The sequence below is a fragment of the Neolamprologus brichardi genome, chromosome 22 (genome assembly GCF_056152115.1).
Source record: "Neolamprologus brichardi isolate AB-2024 chromosome 22, ASM5615211v1, whole genome shotgun sequence".
Lineage (NCBI taxonomy): Eukaryota > Metazoa > Chordata > Actinopteri > Cichliformes > Cichlidae > Neolamprologus > Neolamprologus brichardi.
The window spans coordinates 20,110,358-20,129,840 of NC_142124.1; the positions used below are offsets into that span (position 1 = coordinate 20,110,358).

At 44.0% G+C, this 19,483-nt stretch overlaps 1 protein-coding gene across 2 annotated transcripts in view; it reads right to left on the bottom strand.

Annotated features, from left to right (window-relative positions):
* cdk6 (cyclin dependent kinase 6) overlaps nt 1-19,483 on the bottom strand; it is a 41,770-nt gene that overhangs the window by 6,908 nt on the left and 15,379 nt on the right. For both annotated transcript variants that reach the window (XM_006787680.3, XM_087834903.1), the window contains one exon: nt 4,277-4,386. In XM_006787680.3, the coding sequence (XP_006787743.1) occupies nt 4,277-4,386 (110 nt within the window). The remainder of the gene's footprint in view (nt 1-4,276; nt 4,387-19,483) is intronic.

Below are 19,483 nucleotides of genomic sequence, written 5' to 3' on the forward strand. Positions count from 1 at the left end.
ATCATGCAAAGATTTTCTCTAGTGGAGCAAGGAATAAAAATGTGAAGCTAGAAATGAGCATAACAGATCTCCTTTAAAAGTGGTAAACAATTATTCTGAAAAACAGCTTAATTGTGAGCATAGAGGTCTGCTTTCGTGCCCCTGAGCTGTCAGCATTTCTAATCTCAATTTCAATAAAACTGCAAAACTAACAAACACTGCTCTCTCTCTCTCAATATCTTGCTTTCTTTCTCTTCTCCCAGGTGCCCTTTAATCTCTGACAGGTGGCCTTTTAAAAGCCATCTTAATCACCCGCTGAGACTGAGCAGAGAAGTGCATGTGCGTGTTTGTGGCCATCAAAGAGCTTTGCCTTACCTTCTACCTTAAAGCAAAGTTGGGCAGATGCCAGATTTTGAAAATGAACTACACAAACCAACACACTTCAAAGTTTATTGCGTCAGGGTGCGAGGAGATGTACTGCATTCAACTGCTCCCTCGGATCAGGGCTGCAGACAGAACCAGACTGTGCTTTTAAATGAGCACCATATAACACAAGGACAGACCTTTGGTACACAGATTAAGCGCACATTGTTTCTACTATTTGACTTAAAAATGTTTGATTACAGATCAAGATCAGTTTTTTCACGACTGTAAAAGACGCATTGATGGGAAATAAACTTTGCTTTGTTCTCTTCATTTAAAGCCTGACCTTCAATAAAATTTTCCAGCTTGACCTTGCCACAAGTATGGAAAGTACCATACATCACTGACAATGAATGGAGTAGTTACGAGCATGACTGTGAATACATTACCTCTAAAACTTATTCGAAATTCACCCATAAACCGCTGAAAATATTTGAAATGCGGTGCACAGATACAATTTCTGAACGCCAATAACGAGGATAACGTTTTATACTTGGCGCCACAAACTGAAAACCTGTAAATGCTTCACCTGCTTTGCATGATTCGAAATTTGAAATAATCCTGCTTATTTTTGGACTGCGGCCCCCTTTAATTCATCACCGGTCTCCGTTCCCCCACCCTTCAAGGCCGACTATGAGAAACTTTTGACAGCAGAGGGGGACTTCTGTGACCACAGCTGTGTCATTCAGATGACCATACAAGGGATCTCTGCTCTCACCGAAACCTCTGCATACGCTGACCTCATATGAAACTTTGGCCATGTTTCACAATTACACATCATTATGAAAGTGCACGTATGGCGTGTGTATGTGTTTTGTTTTTTGATAAATATATGAACAACAGGAAAATAAGGAAACTTGAAAAAAGTTTGAAAGATGTCAAATGACGTGGGAACGTAAGTTCGAAGAGAAGCTATACTGTGAAGTGGCCTCGATTTAAATGTTGCAAACTAAGAGAATGAAACCTTAATCCTAATTATAAAACTAAGTATCAAAGCAGTCTCTAACAGTCCCAAAAGACCCATCTTTTTGTCCTATGCGTGAAAACTTGTAAAGCATCATTAAAATACGGTCACCGGCCAAGATTTAAATAGCTTGATCAAACAACTCTTAGATCAAGCTTCATCACGGCACCGTTTGTCAACAAGATACTCCGAAAGTGCCTCCGCATGTTTTTGTGCAGCACGACTAGATGTTAGCCTTGGGTAACCTTTTGATAGAGGAACCTATACATTCCCATCAGGTCCCAAGTACAGAGCGTGGGTTGCTGTGTGCGGCTGTGCATGCTGGGGTAAGGAGTCGTTTGGGGACGGAAGCAGGGCTGCTTCTCTTGGCACTTAGCCCTACCTCAGAAAGACTGTTATTATCTACTGTAGAACACACCACTTCAGCCTGGCGCGTCCTCTCTACTGTCAATTAAAGCATACATTTTATACATACTATAGCACTTTAAAAACATTAAATCAACGTCGTCTTAATTTGACGAGGATAAAACTGCATCTTTTTGCCCCCGTCTTTTCTTTCTTCCAAAAGACCAAAAACAGGCAGGTTTTTTTTGGGTGAAAACTGTCCGTTATTAGCTTGGCTCGCCAGCATGAAGTTCGTTAGACCACAAACTGACAAATACCTACACCAAGTAGAAGTAGAAGTAGAATCTAGACTTGCATGCTGCAACCACAGCAGACAGCAGTGTTACTGTAATGGCTTGATAAGCCAACCGAAATGTGATTCCTCGCTGCTCACAACGCATCTGACAGGTGTCATTTGAGGAAAAGATGACTACAGTAAGAAACTCCCAAATAACCGATTGTGCCGAGTGATTTCAGTTCGTGTTTTTCAAGTAAAATTAGAGCAATGATACAAAGAACGCCCGTCGCCCTCTTCGTCGAGCTGCTCCTTTGTGAGCGATCGTAAATACAACAGTCAAAGAAAAGCTTTTTCATCTGTTCACATGGGAACATTTTTATGAGTATTGACACAAGGGGTAAAAATCAAACTTGGGTCACAGATAATAACTGGATTTTTGAATTTTTTTTTTTAAACAGTAAATGTGGTCAACCCACCAGTAAAGAAGACGTTTTGATGTCTTATACTGCCCCAAAAATGTATCTATTATATTATTTAATTATTACTATTACTGCAACTTATATGATAAAATGAACAGTCAGATAATTTATGAGGGGGGCTACAGAGACATCTTTTTTTTGCCTCCGTGACTCAGTTATCAGATTTTATTGTAAACAAGTATGAAGGCATATTTAATATTAATGACACAATGACTTGGTTCCAGTCCCCCATATCACTTCTCATGTCGGTAACCTCCCCAAGTGATTCGGTTAAAGTGCTGTGCTCACTGAGGAATGTCATCATTACTCAATCATTACTTAACAACACAGTAAAGGGACTTTGGTGGGTATTTTCCCTTCCACACTGCTTTGGCGTAACCCAAATAAGAGAAATTACAATAGCTATCAAGAGTTTGTTGGAACAGAAATAAAACTTCATTAGTCTTGGGTTGGACACCCTTTTTCCTTCAGAAATTGCTTGTGGCACAGATTCAGCAAGTGGCTCTAAAAATTCCTCAGAGTTTTTGCTCCACGTTGACATTACAGAGTCATTCAGTTGGTGCAGATTTGTCGGCTGCACACCCACGAGGTTAATCTTCCGCTGCACCACATGCCAAAATGCTGCATTGGATTGATATCTGGTGTCTGTGGAGGCCATTTGAGTAAAGTGAAATCATTGTTATGACGATATGAGCTTTGTAACATAGCACTTTATCTGCCATCAGAAGATGGGTACTCTGTGGTCTGTGGTCATAATATTCAGGTAGGCTGTGGCATTTCAACTATACTTATTTGGCATTGAGCATAATTTTAAAATGGCACAAAAATATCCCACACACCGTCACACCATAACCAGCAGACTAAACCTTTGATATTAGGCAGGATGGATTTATGCTTTCATGTTCACACCAAATTATGACGCTAACATCCGAATGCTGCAGCAGAAATAGAGACTCATCAGATCGAGCAACATTTTTCCAATTATCTGTTGTTTAAACTTGGTGAACTTGTGTAAACTACAGCCTCAGTTTCCTTTTTTTTGGCTGACTAGATGGTCTTCTGTTATTAAAGCCCATCTGCTTTAAGATTGGACATGTTGATCTGGTCGTCTTGACCGTGTCAACACGTCTAAAAGCACAGATTCGCTGCTATGTGATCGGCTAATTCGTATAAACAAGAAATTAAGCAGGTATACCCAATATAGTGGCTAGAAGTCTCTATACCATGCAACGTCACATCTTAGCAACAGGAAAGTGGGTCATCTATAAGGTCTACATGGCCTTAAGCACAACCCCGAATCCCAAATTGCCTCTTATATAACCATTAGCCTAAGTGTGTATATCACAGATAAAGACTTACAGTGCATTGAATAAGGTGTTGCACAGATGTGTGTGCAAATAGGTGATGTGGTTAGTAAGACCCAGCAAAGTGCTATTAAAAAAAGATACCAGTGAAAACAATCAAGACAATATGACGCTCACAAAGAGTCTGAATATGAAGACCAAAGTCTAACGTGTGTTTAGACTTTACCGCCAAGGTGCGTCAACACTAAACCTCTGAATGAAATGTGATCGTGTGACTCGGGAGAACCTCGACAGAATCCTTCCACGTTTATGTTTATTGTATGGTACACTGCTTCCTGATTAATAAGAGTGATCAGCAGGCATGCGAACAGTAAAAGTACCAGAATCAACATTAGTGAAAGAAACAAAGGAATAAGAGAAATGCTTAGAGACTTTAACTGAAGTTCGAAGTCAGTCCAGATTTAAACAAGTATGAAGCCCAGATAGCTTTGCCCACAGGCCTCACCTTCTCCTGAACATCTCAGCGAAGATACAGCCGACACTCCACAGGTCCACCGGTGTAGCGTAACTTGACTGGAGCAGCACTTCTGGGGCTCTGTACCACAGCGTCACCACCTGTAACACAGCAGAAAACCAGTCAGGTTTTACTGCGCAAAATACACACACAGACACACAACTAATGCACAGGGTTAATGCTTCTCTGCCCCCATCTTGAGCTTACGTAAGACATGAAATCATATCTGGCAGGACAGGCCTCCCTGTTCCCATTCTGGTGTACCCACTTCACACAATCTTTCCACATCAATCCACCGGGGAAACTCAGAACTGTACTTTTATTTACAATTGCAGCGTGAACGTCAGTACGGAGGAGCACCTATTACAAAGACGCACAATACATGTCTCAAACCTGGCAGACAACATGTGCATGGGAAATGAAAAGGGGGTGATTAACTGATATCAACCGCCCCACTCTACTCCTCCTTCCTCTCAAAATAGAGAGAGCGAGGAAAAAAAACACTTCCTGTCTTTTATCAGACTACCCTACATCCACCTGAAGCATCAACAGCAGCCATTTTGTGCTACTTCAAACTAAGCATGTTTTCCAAATTTGTCCCTGTAACTCTTTTGGGACCTCGCAGTTTGTGTGTGTGGAGCCATGAGCCTGCAGGAAAGCAGCAGCATTGTTAACAGCTACAGTAGGGAAAGCCTCCAGACAAAACTCAGTGACCCCTAGTAAGAGAGTGGACGGGTTCCAGGTGCTTTCCTAAACTCCAGATTTTTCCTACAGCTTTTGGCTGCAGTTCCCCCTCCAGGCACTGCAGGCTGCTTATCTGGATCTTCAAGTCAGGGACGAATGTATGTAAGCAAAGAGGATGCACTGTCACGTAGATATATTTATAGACTTGGCTGGCTCTGCACAAGTATGAAGGAACAATCATTGGATCCCCCCTCTTTTCTTATAAGATCTTATTCAGTCTTAAAATATGCTTGAATAGGTCATTTGAGAGGAATGATCTTCAAAAGAAGCACGCAGTTAAATATAAACTATTAGTGAATGAACTGGGTCATTGTTTATGTGACCGGCACAAGTTGCTTGTGTGTTTCTGACTTGCAGGATTGTGGTGAAAGGAAACTCATGTTGGGTCTGATGCTCCACACTTTGCTTTCAGTATTTTTCAAAAACTGCTCTAAAACTTTCAGACACTCACAGCAACCAGGTGACACTTCCACAGACTCTGATTTGGATGATGATGGTTTATTACTGGAAAGCTAATGAAATCCTCATAAGTCCCAGGTGGGCTTTCGGTTGATTGCCAACTAGCCTAAATTACATCCAAAAACTCCACAAAACATGCTACAATTAATCAGCATTAGTTTAAAGTACTGCAGTGACTAAAGGGTATATGGTTTCTGGGCTGGTGTCTATTTGCATAGATCTTTACCTGCACAGAAAAGAAGGATTGTGGAAGTGTAATCAAAGCAGAGACACTTTTTGTGCACGTTCAAGATTAAAAATGCATGCATTATAAGCAGCAACAATGGCTGCAGAGGACAGTTTTCATTGTTTTCAAGCACTCGGTTTCACTTCAATATTTAAACTTCTTTCTCTGTTATGTCTTCTCCACAACAGGGAGGGCCGGGGGTGGTAGCTAAAGGGACCAACAATAGCACAAACACAAACAAACACAGGTAGCCCAGATTACAGTTTGCTCTACATATGTGACAATGCCATCGGGTGCACATACACAGCTACCAACTACGAAGATAAGGGTCTGCAAAGATCTGCAGAACACGTGTGTAGGGGTTTCCTTGTGCAGTGCTGCGTCAGGAGTCGCAGGTAGTGTACAACTGGATTTAAATACATCACTGGCAGCCTAAATAAATATTCTAGGCCAATCGATTACCAGGTCATCCGGCCGTGGAATAGGAATTTCACGGAAATCACTTTATATATGACAGTGGCACGAGAGGTTGTCCTGGATATGTGAGGTGAACTGAGCAAGTGAGCAAATCTCCAAGCCGACAAGTGAGATTGATAAGAGGAATAAGAAGCTGAGCCGCATTTTTTCTAAACTGAATGAGACTATTAATAGAGCCAGGGGCCGCATTTTGCAGATGTGTGATACTTTCTCATCTCTACTTCCTGCTTCAGTGGAAATAGGGCGGAAGTTGAGGCCAGTTGGCTGAGATCCGTCGGGCGAGTCACGTGACCAGAAATGAGACACGCATCTGCCAAGTGAGCACACTAAGTGTTAGGGTCATTGACGAATTTTAGAACAGTGAAACCTCAAAGAAAATCATGAATGGAAGTCACACAGCTTCCCATAGAGCCGGGCTACCTACTTTCATTTTAATCAAGGACAGGACTCAACACCGCATTGCTATATTTTTGTTGGAATTTTTAAAAATATTTTTTTAAAAACTTTAAGTTAAGTTTGCAGCAAAGTACTGAGCTCAATCTTCAGTTACAGCATATCTGCATCTGGCGCCTATGGAGATATTGCCATGAGACGTTTAAATGCAGGTCGCCATTTTTAAACATGGATAGATGCTTAACCGACAAATGGCCCGCTCCACGTCTTCCTCTTACGCTTGCAGTTGCAGGCTCAAATGCATATGACCTCAGTCTATGGCATGGATTTGTCACCCTGCAAAGTCAAAAGTCAGGACTCCAATATACACGTATGCACGCACATGCACGCACGCACACACGCACACAAACTCACACTCTCACAAAGCCTTCTAGGAAGAACCACAGACCTAGAGCTCGGGGTATATCCGCCTCAGTGAAATGCAGTTATTCGAAAACCCAGCCACAACTGCAGATTAAGGCATATACATAACACATGCATGCACTTGCAGACACACCGGAAGATAGCTGTATTAAGCTTTATTTCAAATATGAAATTACACCCCAGCCACTTGCAAAATACTAAACCATTTTTGTAGCCGTGTATTTATGGCCTTGCGTGCCTGCACTGAAGGATAAGCCAGCAGTTATTCTAGATTTGTGTTTTTTGTCAATGGTCATCATAAAGGAAACTAAAACCAACAGCAGATGATTTTTCACTTTCCAATTCCCCTTACTCCATCTTTGACACTTAAATTTATTCCTGCTCAAGACACAAAAAAGTCACATATTTAAAAACATATTTATAGATCATTTTCATCCATATTCTTTGCACTAGACAGTGTTTAGAGCACCAGCTCCCTTTTCTCCATACATCCTCCCTCATCTCTATAAAAAAGCCCATTTCTCTGTTTCTGTAAGTCTATAAAACACACGTGTCTAAAATGAGGTACAGCCCAGACTTAAGTTGGAGAACCTACTGTGTGCATGAGTGGGTTTAGATCACACACAGTTTGACACTATGCAGGGAATGCTCAAGCCTGTTGCATCCAACCCCTTGAAAGAAATAAAAAACAACAACTCATCCCTACAATGCTTTGAGTCGAGGCCTAAACACACAACCAAATAACTGTTTTCACAGAGATGATTATAACAACACGTGTCTGCTACAAAATGAAAAAAGGACATTCCACACTTGTAATGTTCCCTTTTGCCCCCCCCCCCCCCCCCCCCCCAATCTTCTTCCGACCACGTTTGCATTCCTCCTTCCTTAGTCTCGCTTTCTCACCCTTCTTATTCTCTGTTCTGCTTCACAAATACCCTCATTATACACTCCTGCTCTCCTTTTTCTGCACGGGCTACATGAACACACACAAACTCATGCACGCAGTATGACGGAAAGTCAAAAAAATGGGTCGGTCGTTGTGCATTTTCAATCTGCTTGCCTCCATCTGACACCCTTCTTCGCCTATGGCACGGAAACAGAAAACCCAGGAGGTGGTCAGATAAAGCCAAATGAGAAAAAAGACAGAGCAAGCTAAGAGCAATACAGTGAGAGAGAGAGATGTAGTGAGTGCACGAGGCTGACTCCAGATTAAAGGACAACATTCTCGGAATTCCTTTCTGCTGAGACCATCGTCCTCAGCCCTGCCTGCTGCTCTTTCCTCCCGGCTCCTCATCAGGGAGGAAATGGCTTCTCCTACCCCCGAGGACCTCCAGACCTCCTAGGTCAGACCTCCAAGCCCGTCCGCCTTGCAACATCCGTTTCGGTGCAGCCAGTGCATGCTGCATGCACGGGGGGCTTGTATGACAATAAGGTGCATGCACGTGAGCAAGGGTGGGGTTGGGAGTAGGGGCATTTGGTTTGAGCTCTGTGTGAGTATTTGCATGCGACTTAGAGAGCACCTGCTTTAGCTTGGATGAGTATGCTTCAGTGCCTAGAACCTTCTTGTGCTACAGTGTGTAACTGCAAATGTATGCAAGTCATCTGCAGCATGTGTTTGATGTTTAAGGGATAAGTCCGTTTATTACAGCCTGGGCTTTATTTTTCCCAGATTAGTCCATCTTTGATTAGTCCGTGTGTTTACCAGTTAACTGAAGCAACATTTCGAAATGGCAACTTTCCATCGTATCAGAAATATATAACATCTGAGTAACAATTATGAACAATGAACTCTGGGACAGGCCATCACCCCCGGCGCCATCACGGTGCCGAAAATTCAATCCGGAGTTTATCGAGGTAGCTTTCAGAATAAGGTCAAAGTGACTTTTTGGTAAACAACAGCAACTCTTATCTGAAGTAAATCTACTGCAGAATGGCTTGAAATGGGGTGCGGGGCAATCTCAATCTTAATCCAAAAAGAGATGCGGTGAAATGTCCTCATGGAAGCTGCTCATACCACACGTCACAATATCGCTGAGCTGAAGGATGTCTTTAAAAGTATGTTCCAAAAGTCGGCCAGAATATTGTGCAGGGTCTGCACTTTTGTTAAGCACGTGTGAAACCTACGCTCGCCTCTTTGCCAATGTCGTTAGAATCCTAAATATTGGCTGCGGTTGCACAAAGTAACAACATAAGCAATAAACACTATAGCTCGGCTAGAAAAACAGGACCTACACTGTAATAACCAGAGTCAGTCATTCTTTCAGAACATTTTTTTGAACTATTGGAGACCACGTGCTTCATTCCTCATCCCCTTCTTCTTCAAATCTCCAGACGTATTCCTGTCAGTCAGAGTGACCTGATGTCATAAGGGGCTGCAGCGCCAGAGGCGAGGAGGCTGATGGCGCTTGGCTCGGGGCCCATGTTTACATTCCCTGTCACTGAGGAAGCCTAGGATGAAAGAGCACCACTGCACAGTGATACACGCCCTCCACACACACACACACACACACACACACGTAATCGAAAAGAGCAGGATTGTCAAAAGTCGAAATTTTCAGTTGCTGAATCAACCGGAATAGAGTGGAGCTTGAGTACATTCTTGAAAACAATCCACAACAAGTTGAAGTCTTCCTAAGAGAACCTCAGAGGAAAACATATAAAGACTCCGGTGTATGTAGGCTGGCCAACATTTGGGTGAAGCAGAGCGGATGTCATAATAATAAGCATTAAACAGCATTGTGTCTCCAGAGAGGCTCCGTTCGAAACTTCAGCAGTCAGCCATCTTGTAAACACCATTATTTCATTCCTCCTTCACTTTTCCTCTCGCTCCCTTTTTTTTGTTCTGCACAAAAAAAAAACCAAAAAAAAAAAAAACAATTCACAGCCTCCGATAATCGCTCTGCCCAGACCAGGAAAGAAAATAAAGGAGAAGATTTAAAAGAAAAATGAGGTGGGGGGAGAAAAGGTTCATGGAGACAGAGACGCCTGTGGGATGGACTGAGAGAGAGCGAGAGAACTACAGGGGCACAAAAAAGAAAAGTGCAAGAGCAGCACACAAACTGTATACAGTAAAACGAGGGGCAGTGAGACTGCTGCCAAAGTATGCACAGCGTACAGGAATGCAGCACGGGGCCCTCGGCACACAAAACAAAGACAGCACAGTCAGTGGCTCTCTCTCCCCAGTGCTACCACATCCGCACATCATTAAGTGGAAAATTCCTGATATATGCTGTAATTCCCCCCCCCCCCCCCCCTCCTATTCCTCTTGCTGCTGCTGGTACAGACTAGGCTTTAAAATCCAGGTGACTGGTGCATGTGCACATGTGATTCACACGCACCAGTCAGTAGCCCTCTTTTCCGCACCTGCAGGGTTGCCAAGACATCGGCAACAATTAATACAGCAATGTGCAGAAGTACGAAAGTGTGTGTGTTTGCATGTGTGTGTGTGTGTGTGCACATGTGTGTGTGTGTGTGTGCGTGTGAGGGGGGGGGGGGATCTCTAATCATATATGTATGTGTGTGTCAGTGTGTGTGTGAAACCCTGCGAGTGTTTGCTTATGTCAAACTGAGGCCAACCCCTTTGCTCCAGCCGGCTGCAGTCAAAGCATAGAGGATGACTTTTCCTTTTTTCCCATGTGGAGCCGTTTGAGGAGATATCTAAACATTCCCACATTCAGTGCTGCACGTGCTCTCCTGCGTGCACTGCGAAGATTTTTTTCCCCTCCCTCCCTCGCCCAGCCTGCTTGCCTCTGTCTCTCTCTCTCATTTCTTGCCTGTCCAGAGCAGAAACACATTGTTTGGCACGAGGACAAATTCACAGACATGACGATCCGCTTCATACTTTGTCATCGCCGAGTTGTTTCATTTTTCGCCCGTATGTTTCTGAGCTCTGCTGCATTAAACAGTGGCGGTGCACAGCTGATGTCTGACATAGTTGGACGATTGCATCGGCCCCTACAGCATGTTTTGGAAAGAGGCTTTTTTTTTGGTTTTTTAAACATTGCATTTGGTTTAGGGGGGGGGGGCACGACACACCTTATTTGCATGATCATCACTATCTTCTAAGAACATCATGACATTTTCCCGCCAACAGATTTTAACTGATATTTGTAGTCAAACGAGCGTGCAGAGGTGGGAGACACTTTCATAATGAAAATGCAAATGCAGACTGAATACAGTCAGACTGCTCTTCAAAGTCTTGTAGAGTTAAAAGCACGTCTGCCGTTTGAGCACGGGCAGGAAATCTGGTTTCAATTTGTTTAATGTCGTCTGAGATACGGGTGTCTAATTCTGGTACGGGTAGTGGGAGGGCTGCGAGAGGGAACCGGGGGGGAAGAAGTGGGAAAACACCTTTGATCAGGTAACAGTTACAGTCCCCTGCATGTCACCAACCAACATTTTACGGGAAGTGGTGGCTGTTGACGTGCAGATTGTTTGACACGAGTCTATTCAAAATTATGCAAATCAGAAAAGCAGCAATGAGTAAAAAACAGTGTTTGTATTCAAAACAAGTAAGCCTCAATTTAGCCAGGACATAAAATTCCCTTCGGCTCCCATGTCACTCAACACACTGATGTAAGATAAGATCAGAGGCAAGACAAAAAACATTTGCACCACTAATAAGCTTATCTTGTCATTCCCAGTAAATGATGGCTGCGCGCTCCATTTCTTTTCAGTTAAAGCTAGAAAAACACAAGAGCTCAACAGATACCGCTCGCATCAAAGTCTGCTGGCATTCCCCTTCAGTTCTCCAAATTCAATTTGAGTGGCAACGACATGCGCGTGACAGGCATAAGAGCGGAAAGCAATGGGCATCATGGGATCATCCTGTCGAGCCTTGTATGACGATGATTATCAATGTGTGGATGGCAACAGTGGAAAGACCCCTATGGTCAGGTTACAGGAAGTTATTTATTGGAAGCTTCACCTAACTTGACCTGCATGAGTCACATGAAGCTGAGGGGATTCCCTTATCTTACCGTTAGGAATTTTCTTAAAAACACTGAGCTGGATTTGCAGAGTTGCTGATTTGTTACTGAGCCCTGAGCTGGATAAGCAGGAGAGGATCGATTAATGCTCAGATGATGGAGGCAGATGTAAAAGGACTTTTCTGCTAGAATGGCTCCATTTCCCAGAACTTTAGTGGGAGTGTTAACGAAAAGTGTAAGAGTTTAGTGTAGGAGATGAAGTTATACCAACATCCTGTTGATCCTAAGTGGGCAGAGCAGATGCTGTGGTGTGTTTGAAGGGAAAAAAAAGAGATTCACTCAGATGCATAATCAACAATAACCAGCCCCAAAAATAGTTATTTCCCAAACATTCAAAATTCATCCACCCACAGCTATTACAAGACACCATAAAGTGTGTTTTCATTGTTACTAGGCTACCTGTTGCCTTTTTTGGTAGTTATTTTAATGGTTAGAGTTCATATCCTGTGAGACTGAAATGGAAAATTCTCCATAATAAAACTCTTGAAATGACAGGAAAAAAAGATTTCTGCCTTTATTAAAATAGATCAGAGTCTTACTAACATCCAGCAGTTATAGTGCTCTCTATCAAATAATTTACACACTGCAAACTGTGACTGTCAACTAAAGGCATGCGTGCTCTTTTTTGTGTGCTCCGATGTTTATGGCCTAGTGTTGGTGCTGACATGTGGAAACTGTCTGATGTGCAGACTCTTGTGTGCAGAGAAAGCCTCTTTAAGCTGTATTTGTTCAGAGAAACACTTTGCACATCTGTTTCAAAACACTGCTGTGTCTCCTGAAATACATAGTTTGTATTTCATGATATTTTATTTGAATCTGTTGCATGTGCTTTTCGTTGCAACTGCCTCTCGAGGTCTTAAAGATTTATTTATATTTACCTACTTGAAGTTATAACCTTTGCCAAGGAGGTTGTGTTTAGCATTTGCATGATTTCCCATCTGTTAACATAATAGGTCGAAAGGTTTTGAATGAATCCTGATAAAACTTTGTAGGGGGTGTAGAGTGGGGTCATGCTAACAATCCATTAAAATGTGGCCTACATCCAGTGAAGGTCTTCCACGCCAACTTCATGGTTTGTTACAAAAATTGGCGAAAAGACTTAGATGTGATGTGTATTGTCAAACTGTAGAAAGTACTGTACAAAGATCTAAAATATGTCACAACAATTAATACATGTCACATGTGATATTTAAAACAGTTTCTCATGGGCTCTGCAACACGAAGGACGTGATACCGGTATGTGGGGTGTCACATTTGACGTCTCACCTCACTTTTACATTTCACGTCCCTTTCTTTCAAGTTGACCTTAAAATCTGCTATATCTTTAAAGTTATGACAAGAGAAAGAGCTAGTTAAATGTACTGCAGTATAATATAAGATCATAAGATCAAGTTATTCATGCCCAGTTACAAATAAATACCAATCATCTATAGGGATGGGTACCGGTATAAACGGTAGTAACCAGTAACCTTTATTTCGGTGCTTTTTTTTTCCTGAGATGTCATACACTTTGAATTCCAGCCAATCATTTTACCTTTGCAAGCATAGTAGGTGGGCCCAGGTACGTACGTTCTTTTAGAGCAGAGCTACAGATTAAAAATGCCCAAGGCGAAGCGGTCAAAAGTCTGGCTGTACTTCACAGCAAAAGATGCAAACTCAGCAGCCTGCAACAAGTGCTTTAAGGTGATACTGTGATACTGTCAAAGGAGGTAACACCTCGAATCTGATTAAACACCTGGCGACGCAAGCCAAGAAATGCACCGTATTTGATAGCTTGCTGCGAGACCTCACACCGTGCACATCTACTGCGGGTGGGTTGCCTGTTATCAGACCTGGAGTTTGCAACATCCCCCAAAAACCCGAAGAGGAGAGTCCTGGCCCCTAGCCCTGCCAGTGTAGCAGAAATGATGACGGATGATGATGGCAGCAGCAGCTGTCCTTCTCTGGGTCAGTAGCTTAATGTTGTTTGTGTGTAATTTATGTTGAGTAGGCTAACCACGTTATTACATTAATGCACGTAAGGTGAACTAGCAAACACTGTCGTAGTTACATGCGGCTGTCTTCTTGTTTGATGGCAGATACTCCCTTCACCCTGGCAAAAAAGGCTAAAATGACCAAAGAAAAAGTGGGAAACAGTTAAACATGAGAAGTTTGTTTTTTCCATTGATTAAGCACTGCTTCCAGCCAAGAGTGATACCATAAATCCCCTATAGCTGCAGAAAAGGCTAACATTGTTATCTTTTTACAAAAACACAGCTGAACATGAGAGGTTTTTGGACAAAGTGTGTGTTCTCCATTCTTTAAGCACCGGTTCGAGCACTGTTTAAGCACCGGGACCGTTTCAAAAGTACCGGTTTGGTACTGGTATCGGAAAAAACCTAAACGATACCCATCCCTAATCATCTACTACCTACTCCTACAAAATGTTTGTGTATTGAAAGTAAACGTGTTATGCCATGTGTTGGCACTCTTTTAGTGCTTTTTGGTGAATTTATTATAGATTCTTCTTTATGTTTTCTGTTCACTCACTGTACTGGTGATGCAAATGATTCCTAGAAGGTTCACTGACACGCGTCACCTGCAGGGTTTAGGACGCTGTCACACTGGAAGCCGGTCAGGCCTTTAAGAACTCGAGTATTCATTTTAGATGTTGAATGAAATGAACGTTGTGCACATTTATGACAGATTCTCTGAGAGTGTATTGCATGTTTTCTACCCCCACCTTAATGAAACTTTGCATGAACATTGCCTTGGGCACTGTAAGCGCTAACATCTATAAAGTAGAATATAGTATAAATTTCTACTTTTGACAGCTCAACTGAACTCTGAGTGGAATGAATTTTAAGAATGTCACAGTTTTTACATTTACAGCCACTCCCTGTTTAACGTGGTTTCTCTTTTTCTCAAAACCCACTAGCCCGAAGGGCCGACACTGAAAAGTCACAAATTACTGCATCTCTGCAAGCTAGACTATGTGCAAAGTCTTTTAGTTTTACAAATTAAACAACAGTTATCCCAAAGCATTTCATATTCTGAGATAAAGACCCTACCAGTGTTTTAAACGTCTTGATGCATTCTCAATCATCCAGGTAAGTAAATCTCCAAAAGTTGATTCTGTTCATCTGGATGTAGCGTTTTCCTGCAGGTTTCCCCAATCTGTTTATAAGACTGGGGAAACCTGCAGTCAGCTGAGACTGAAGAAGTCACTTGGATGACTGACGAAACGTTTCTCCCACGGAAAACGCTACGTCCAGATGAACAGAATCAACTTTTGGAGAACCCTACCAGTGTTGTCATCCTGCTAACAAACATTTAGGATGCAAGAAAAGGTTAAAGCGTTGTGTTACTCTGTGAGTTGGTTTGTTTTGTATTAAAATGATGTGACACTTCTTCCCATTTCCAAAAAGATTTTGCTTCAAGTGCTTTGGCAGAAGGAGGATCTTAAAGAGCCCTCTGCACTCTTTCCTGTTATGTCAGATTAACCCATCAGCTTTTCCCATCTGCCTGTCACTCAAGGCAGTACAATGAGGCTGTAGCCAAACTAGGGTCATAAAAAAAAAACATCAACAAAGCAATGGTCCCTCAGGGACTGCCGGGGGGGGCACCCTAATCTGGACCCCCACACCAACCCTTTGGGTGGTCTCCCTCCCCTCTCCCTCTTTTTACTCTCCACCTCCTTTCTACGAGAAGCCGATTTGGTTGGGTTGGGGGGGCAATCACTCATATTCATTCATGCATGCACCCGGACTCCATGACCCATTTTTAATGCACGTGTATTAGCAAGCCACCATGTTGCTATGTGAGGCAGCAAATTCATCACAAAAAGAGAAGTTCGGGCAATGCTGGTAAATCATCAGCAGAAAGTACAGCAGTGCTACTTTCAGTTAGCAACACTGGAAAAAAAACCCCATAAAAGTGAGTGAGGGACTCTTTGACAACTTCATGCAAATGTTCATTTCAGTCATCGTGTCATTCTAGAAGTGCTAAATGAATCACTTTGAAAGTGAGAGAGAACAGTCTCATTCGCTTAAGCAACAGCAGTTCTCTAAAGCCCATCTGTCTACCAGTAACGGTGGCATTAGGTGACTAAATATGTAACTGTTGGTCTGTTGGGCAAAGGGGAAGATCCTCTTAAACACTGTGTGTGTGTGTGTGTGTGTGTGTGTGTGTGTGTGTGTGTGTGTGTGTGTGTGTGTGTGTGTGCGTGTCTTGCATACAGTGTAGATTGTGCGCTTTATTATTAGCAAGAGGAAACAATGAATGGATGAATGGAGATTGTGTATGTGTGCGCGTTTGTTTGTGTGTGTGTTGGGCTGATAGGGGGATTCCAGACGCAGGAACATTCATCTGGAACCGAAGACCCTGTCCTCGCAGCTCCACACCAGCGCGTGCATGTGCTAAGACACACCACACATACACACCCCATCTCGTTTTGTGGCCCAATCTAACCGAGGAAGGAAATGAGTGCTCGAGTGTGACTGCAAACAGATTAACATGTTATGTGCTGCTCTGTGTGTGCGCGCGAGTAGTTTTGGGGACTTCATAACTGCTGCTCGTATGTGAAGGTGAATCCCCTGGCAAGTATTCTTTCCTCGACAAAAATGCCCCCGTCTAGTCATAAAAAAAGAAAAGAAACTATCACACCTACTTGAGACAAATCCTCAGTACAACCACATACACACTAAACATTGTGTAACACTATGCAAATTCTATGGTTAATCATGTCTTCATCTACTATGAATAATCATCAGTCAGGATGATAGATAACTGAGGAAATACTTATCTTAATCTAAAAAACTTACCCTGTATGATAATACTGAGAAATTATATGTTTATGGCGTGGCCTACGATCATTACTCAAACTGAATTTCTTTCCTCTTAAAGACTAACCCAGTTAAAAGCAGCTATCAGGTGTAACCTTTGGAACCGTAACTCATCTGTACTTTCCAATAACTGTTGCCTTAATAATAAAAGTGCAAGTTCACATCAGTGTTTCCAAGACAAAGACTTTACCTGCCATTTCGCCCACGTATGTGAATGCCTCCCAGGGTATTTGTTGAGTAATCTTAGCATTTAATTTAATTATTAACTTAAAATTGAACAACAATGCCATCCGCAGTGGATCTACCAACAGACACGCCCTCCATTCTTATTTATTAAAGTCGCCACTAACACTTAGCTGACCAGAGCGCATTTTATACTCCTCTATTAGGAGCAAGTCCAAGCTCATGTACATGCCTGACATTATTGCCAACAGGAGTCTGAAACTGATGACTGAAAATATCACATCTGGACTTTAAGAAGACAACGTACACAAAGGTCACTGGGGCATGCATGCTGGGATGGTCAGCTTACTTGACATTTTTAATGGGTTTGGGTTTTTTTTTTTAATCTGGTGATTTGTTTCATGCCGGGGGCATGAAACAAAGTTTGTTTCGACTCCGGAGGCAGACAGGTATCGACAGGCCAAGCGGAATGCGGCTCAGGCAGTGTCTGAAGCAAAAACTCGGGTGTGGGAGGAGTTCGGAGAGGCCATGGAAAAAGACTTTCGGACTGCCTCGAAGAGGTTCTGGCAAACCGTCAGGCGTCTCAGGAGGGGAAAGCGGTGCTCTACCTGCACTGTGTATAGTGCTGGCGGAGCGCTGCTGACGTCGACTGAGAAAATTCTCAGGCGGTGGAAGGAATACTTCGAGGACCTCCTTAATCCCACTGACGCGTCTTCCGAGGAGGAAGCAGAGTCTGGGGATGAGGGGAATGACCCGCCAATTTCCGGGGGCAAGGTCACTGAGGCAGTTAAACAACTCCTTGGTGGCAGAGCCCCTGGTGTTGATGAGGTCCGCCCCGAGTTCCTGAAGGCTCTGGACGTTGTAGGGCTGTCCTGGTTGACACGCCTCTGCAATGTTGCGTGGAGATCAGGGGCAGTACCCGTGGACTGGCAGACCGGGGTGGTGGTCCCCATCTTTAAGAAGGGGGACCGGAGGGTGTGTTCCAACTACAGAGGGATCACACTCCTCAGCCTCCCCGGGAAAGTCTATGCCAGGGTGCTGGAAAGGAGAGTTCGTCCGCTAGTCGAACCTCGGATACAGGAGGAACAATGCGGTTTTCATCCTGGTCGTGGAACACTGGACCAGCTCTTCATCCTCTCGAGGATACTTGAGGGTGCATGGGAGTTTGCCCAACCAGTCTACATGTGTTTTGTGGACTTGGAGAAGGCATTCGACCGTGTCCCTCGGGGTGTCCTGTGGGAGGTGTTGCGGGAGTGTGGGGTGTCTGGCCCATTGCTACGGGCCATTCGATCCCTATACAACCGTTGCAAGAGCTTGGTTCGCATTGCCGGCAATAAGTCGGACTCGTTCCCGGTGGGTGATGGGCTCCGCCAGGGCTGCCCTTTGTCACCGGTTCTGTTCATAATTTTTATGGACAGGATTTCCAGGCACAGCCATGTGGCGGAGGGCTTACGCTTTGGTGGCCTCAGAATCTCATCTCTGATTTTTGCGGATGATGTGGTTCTGCTGGCTTCATCGGGTGAGGGCCTCCAGCTCGCACTGGAGCGGTTCGCAGCCGAGTGTGAAGCAGCGGGAATGAGGATCAGCACCTCCAAATCTGAGGCCATGGTTCTCAGCCGGAAAAGGGTGGAGTGCCCACTCCGGGTCGGGGATGAGTTCCTGCCCCAAGTGAAGGAGTGCAAGTATCTCGGGGTCTTGTTCGCGAGTGATGGGAGAAGGGAGCCGGAGATCGACAGACAGATTGGGGCTGCAGCTGCAGTAATGCAGACGCTGCACCGGTCCGTCGTGGTGAAGAGGGAGCTGAGTGTAAAAGCGAAGCTTTCGATTTACTGGTCGATCTACGTCCCTACCCTCACCTATGGCCACGAGCTGTGGGTAGTGACCGAAAGAACGAGATCGCGGATACAAGCGGCGGAAATGAGCTTCCTCCGAAGGGTGGCTGGCCTCTCCCTTAGAGATAGGGTGAGAAGTTCGGCCATCCGGGAGGGGCTCAGAGTAAAGCCGCTGCTGCTCCACATCGAAAGGAGCCAGTAGAGGTGGTTTGGGCATCTGACAAGGATGCCCCTTGGGCGCCTCCTGGGTGAGGTGTTCCAGGCATGTCCCACCGGGAGGAGGCCCCGGGGCAGACCCAGGACACGCTGGAGAGATTATATCTCTCGGCTGGCCTGGGAACGCCTTGGTGTTCCCCCGGATAAGCTGGAGGAGGTGGCTGGGGAGAGGGAGGTCTGGGCCTCTTTGCTTAGGCTGCTGCCCCCGCGACCCGGCCTCGGATAAAGCGGATGAAGATGGATGGATGGATGGATGGATTTGTTTCATTAAACTGCCTTTAAAACCATCAGAAATGGTATTTCTCCATAAAATTGCCTACAGAGCACCAGAAGTTGTTACTGTGCAGTAGATGTAAGCATGTCAGCTTTGGCTGTCACACAGAGAAGAGCACCAATGATAATGCCACAGACGAGCAGAATCAATGCTTGTCCTC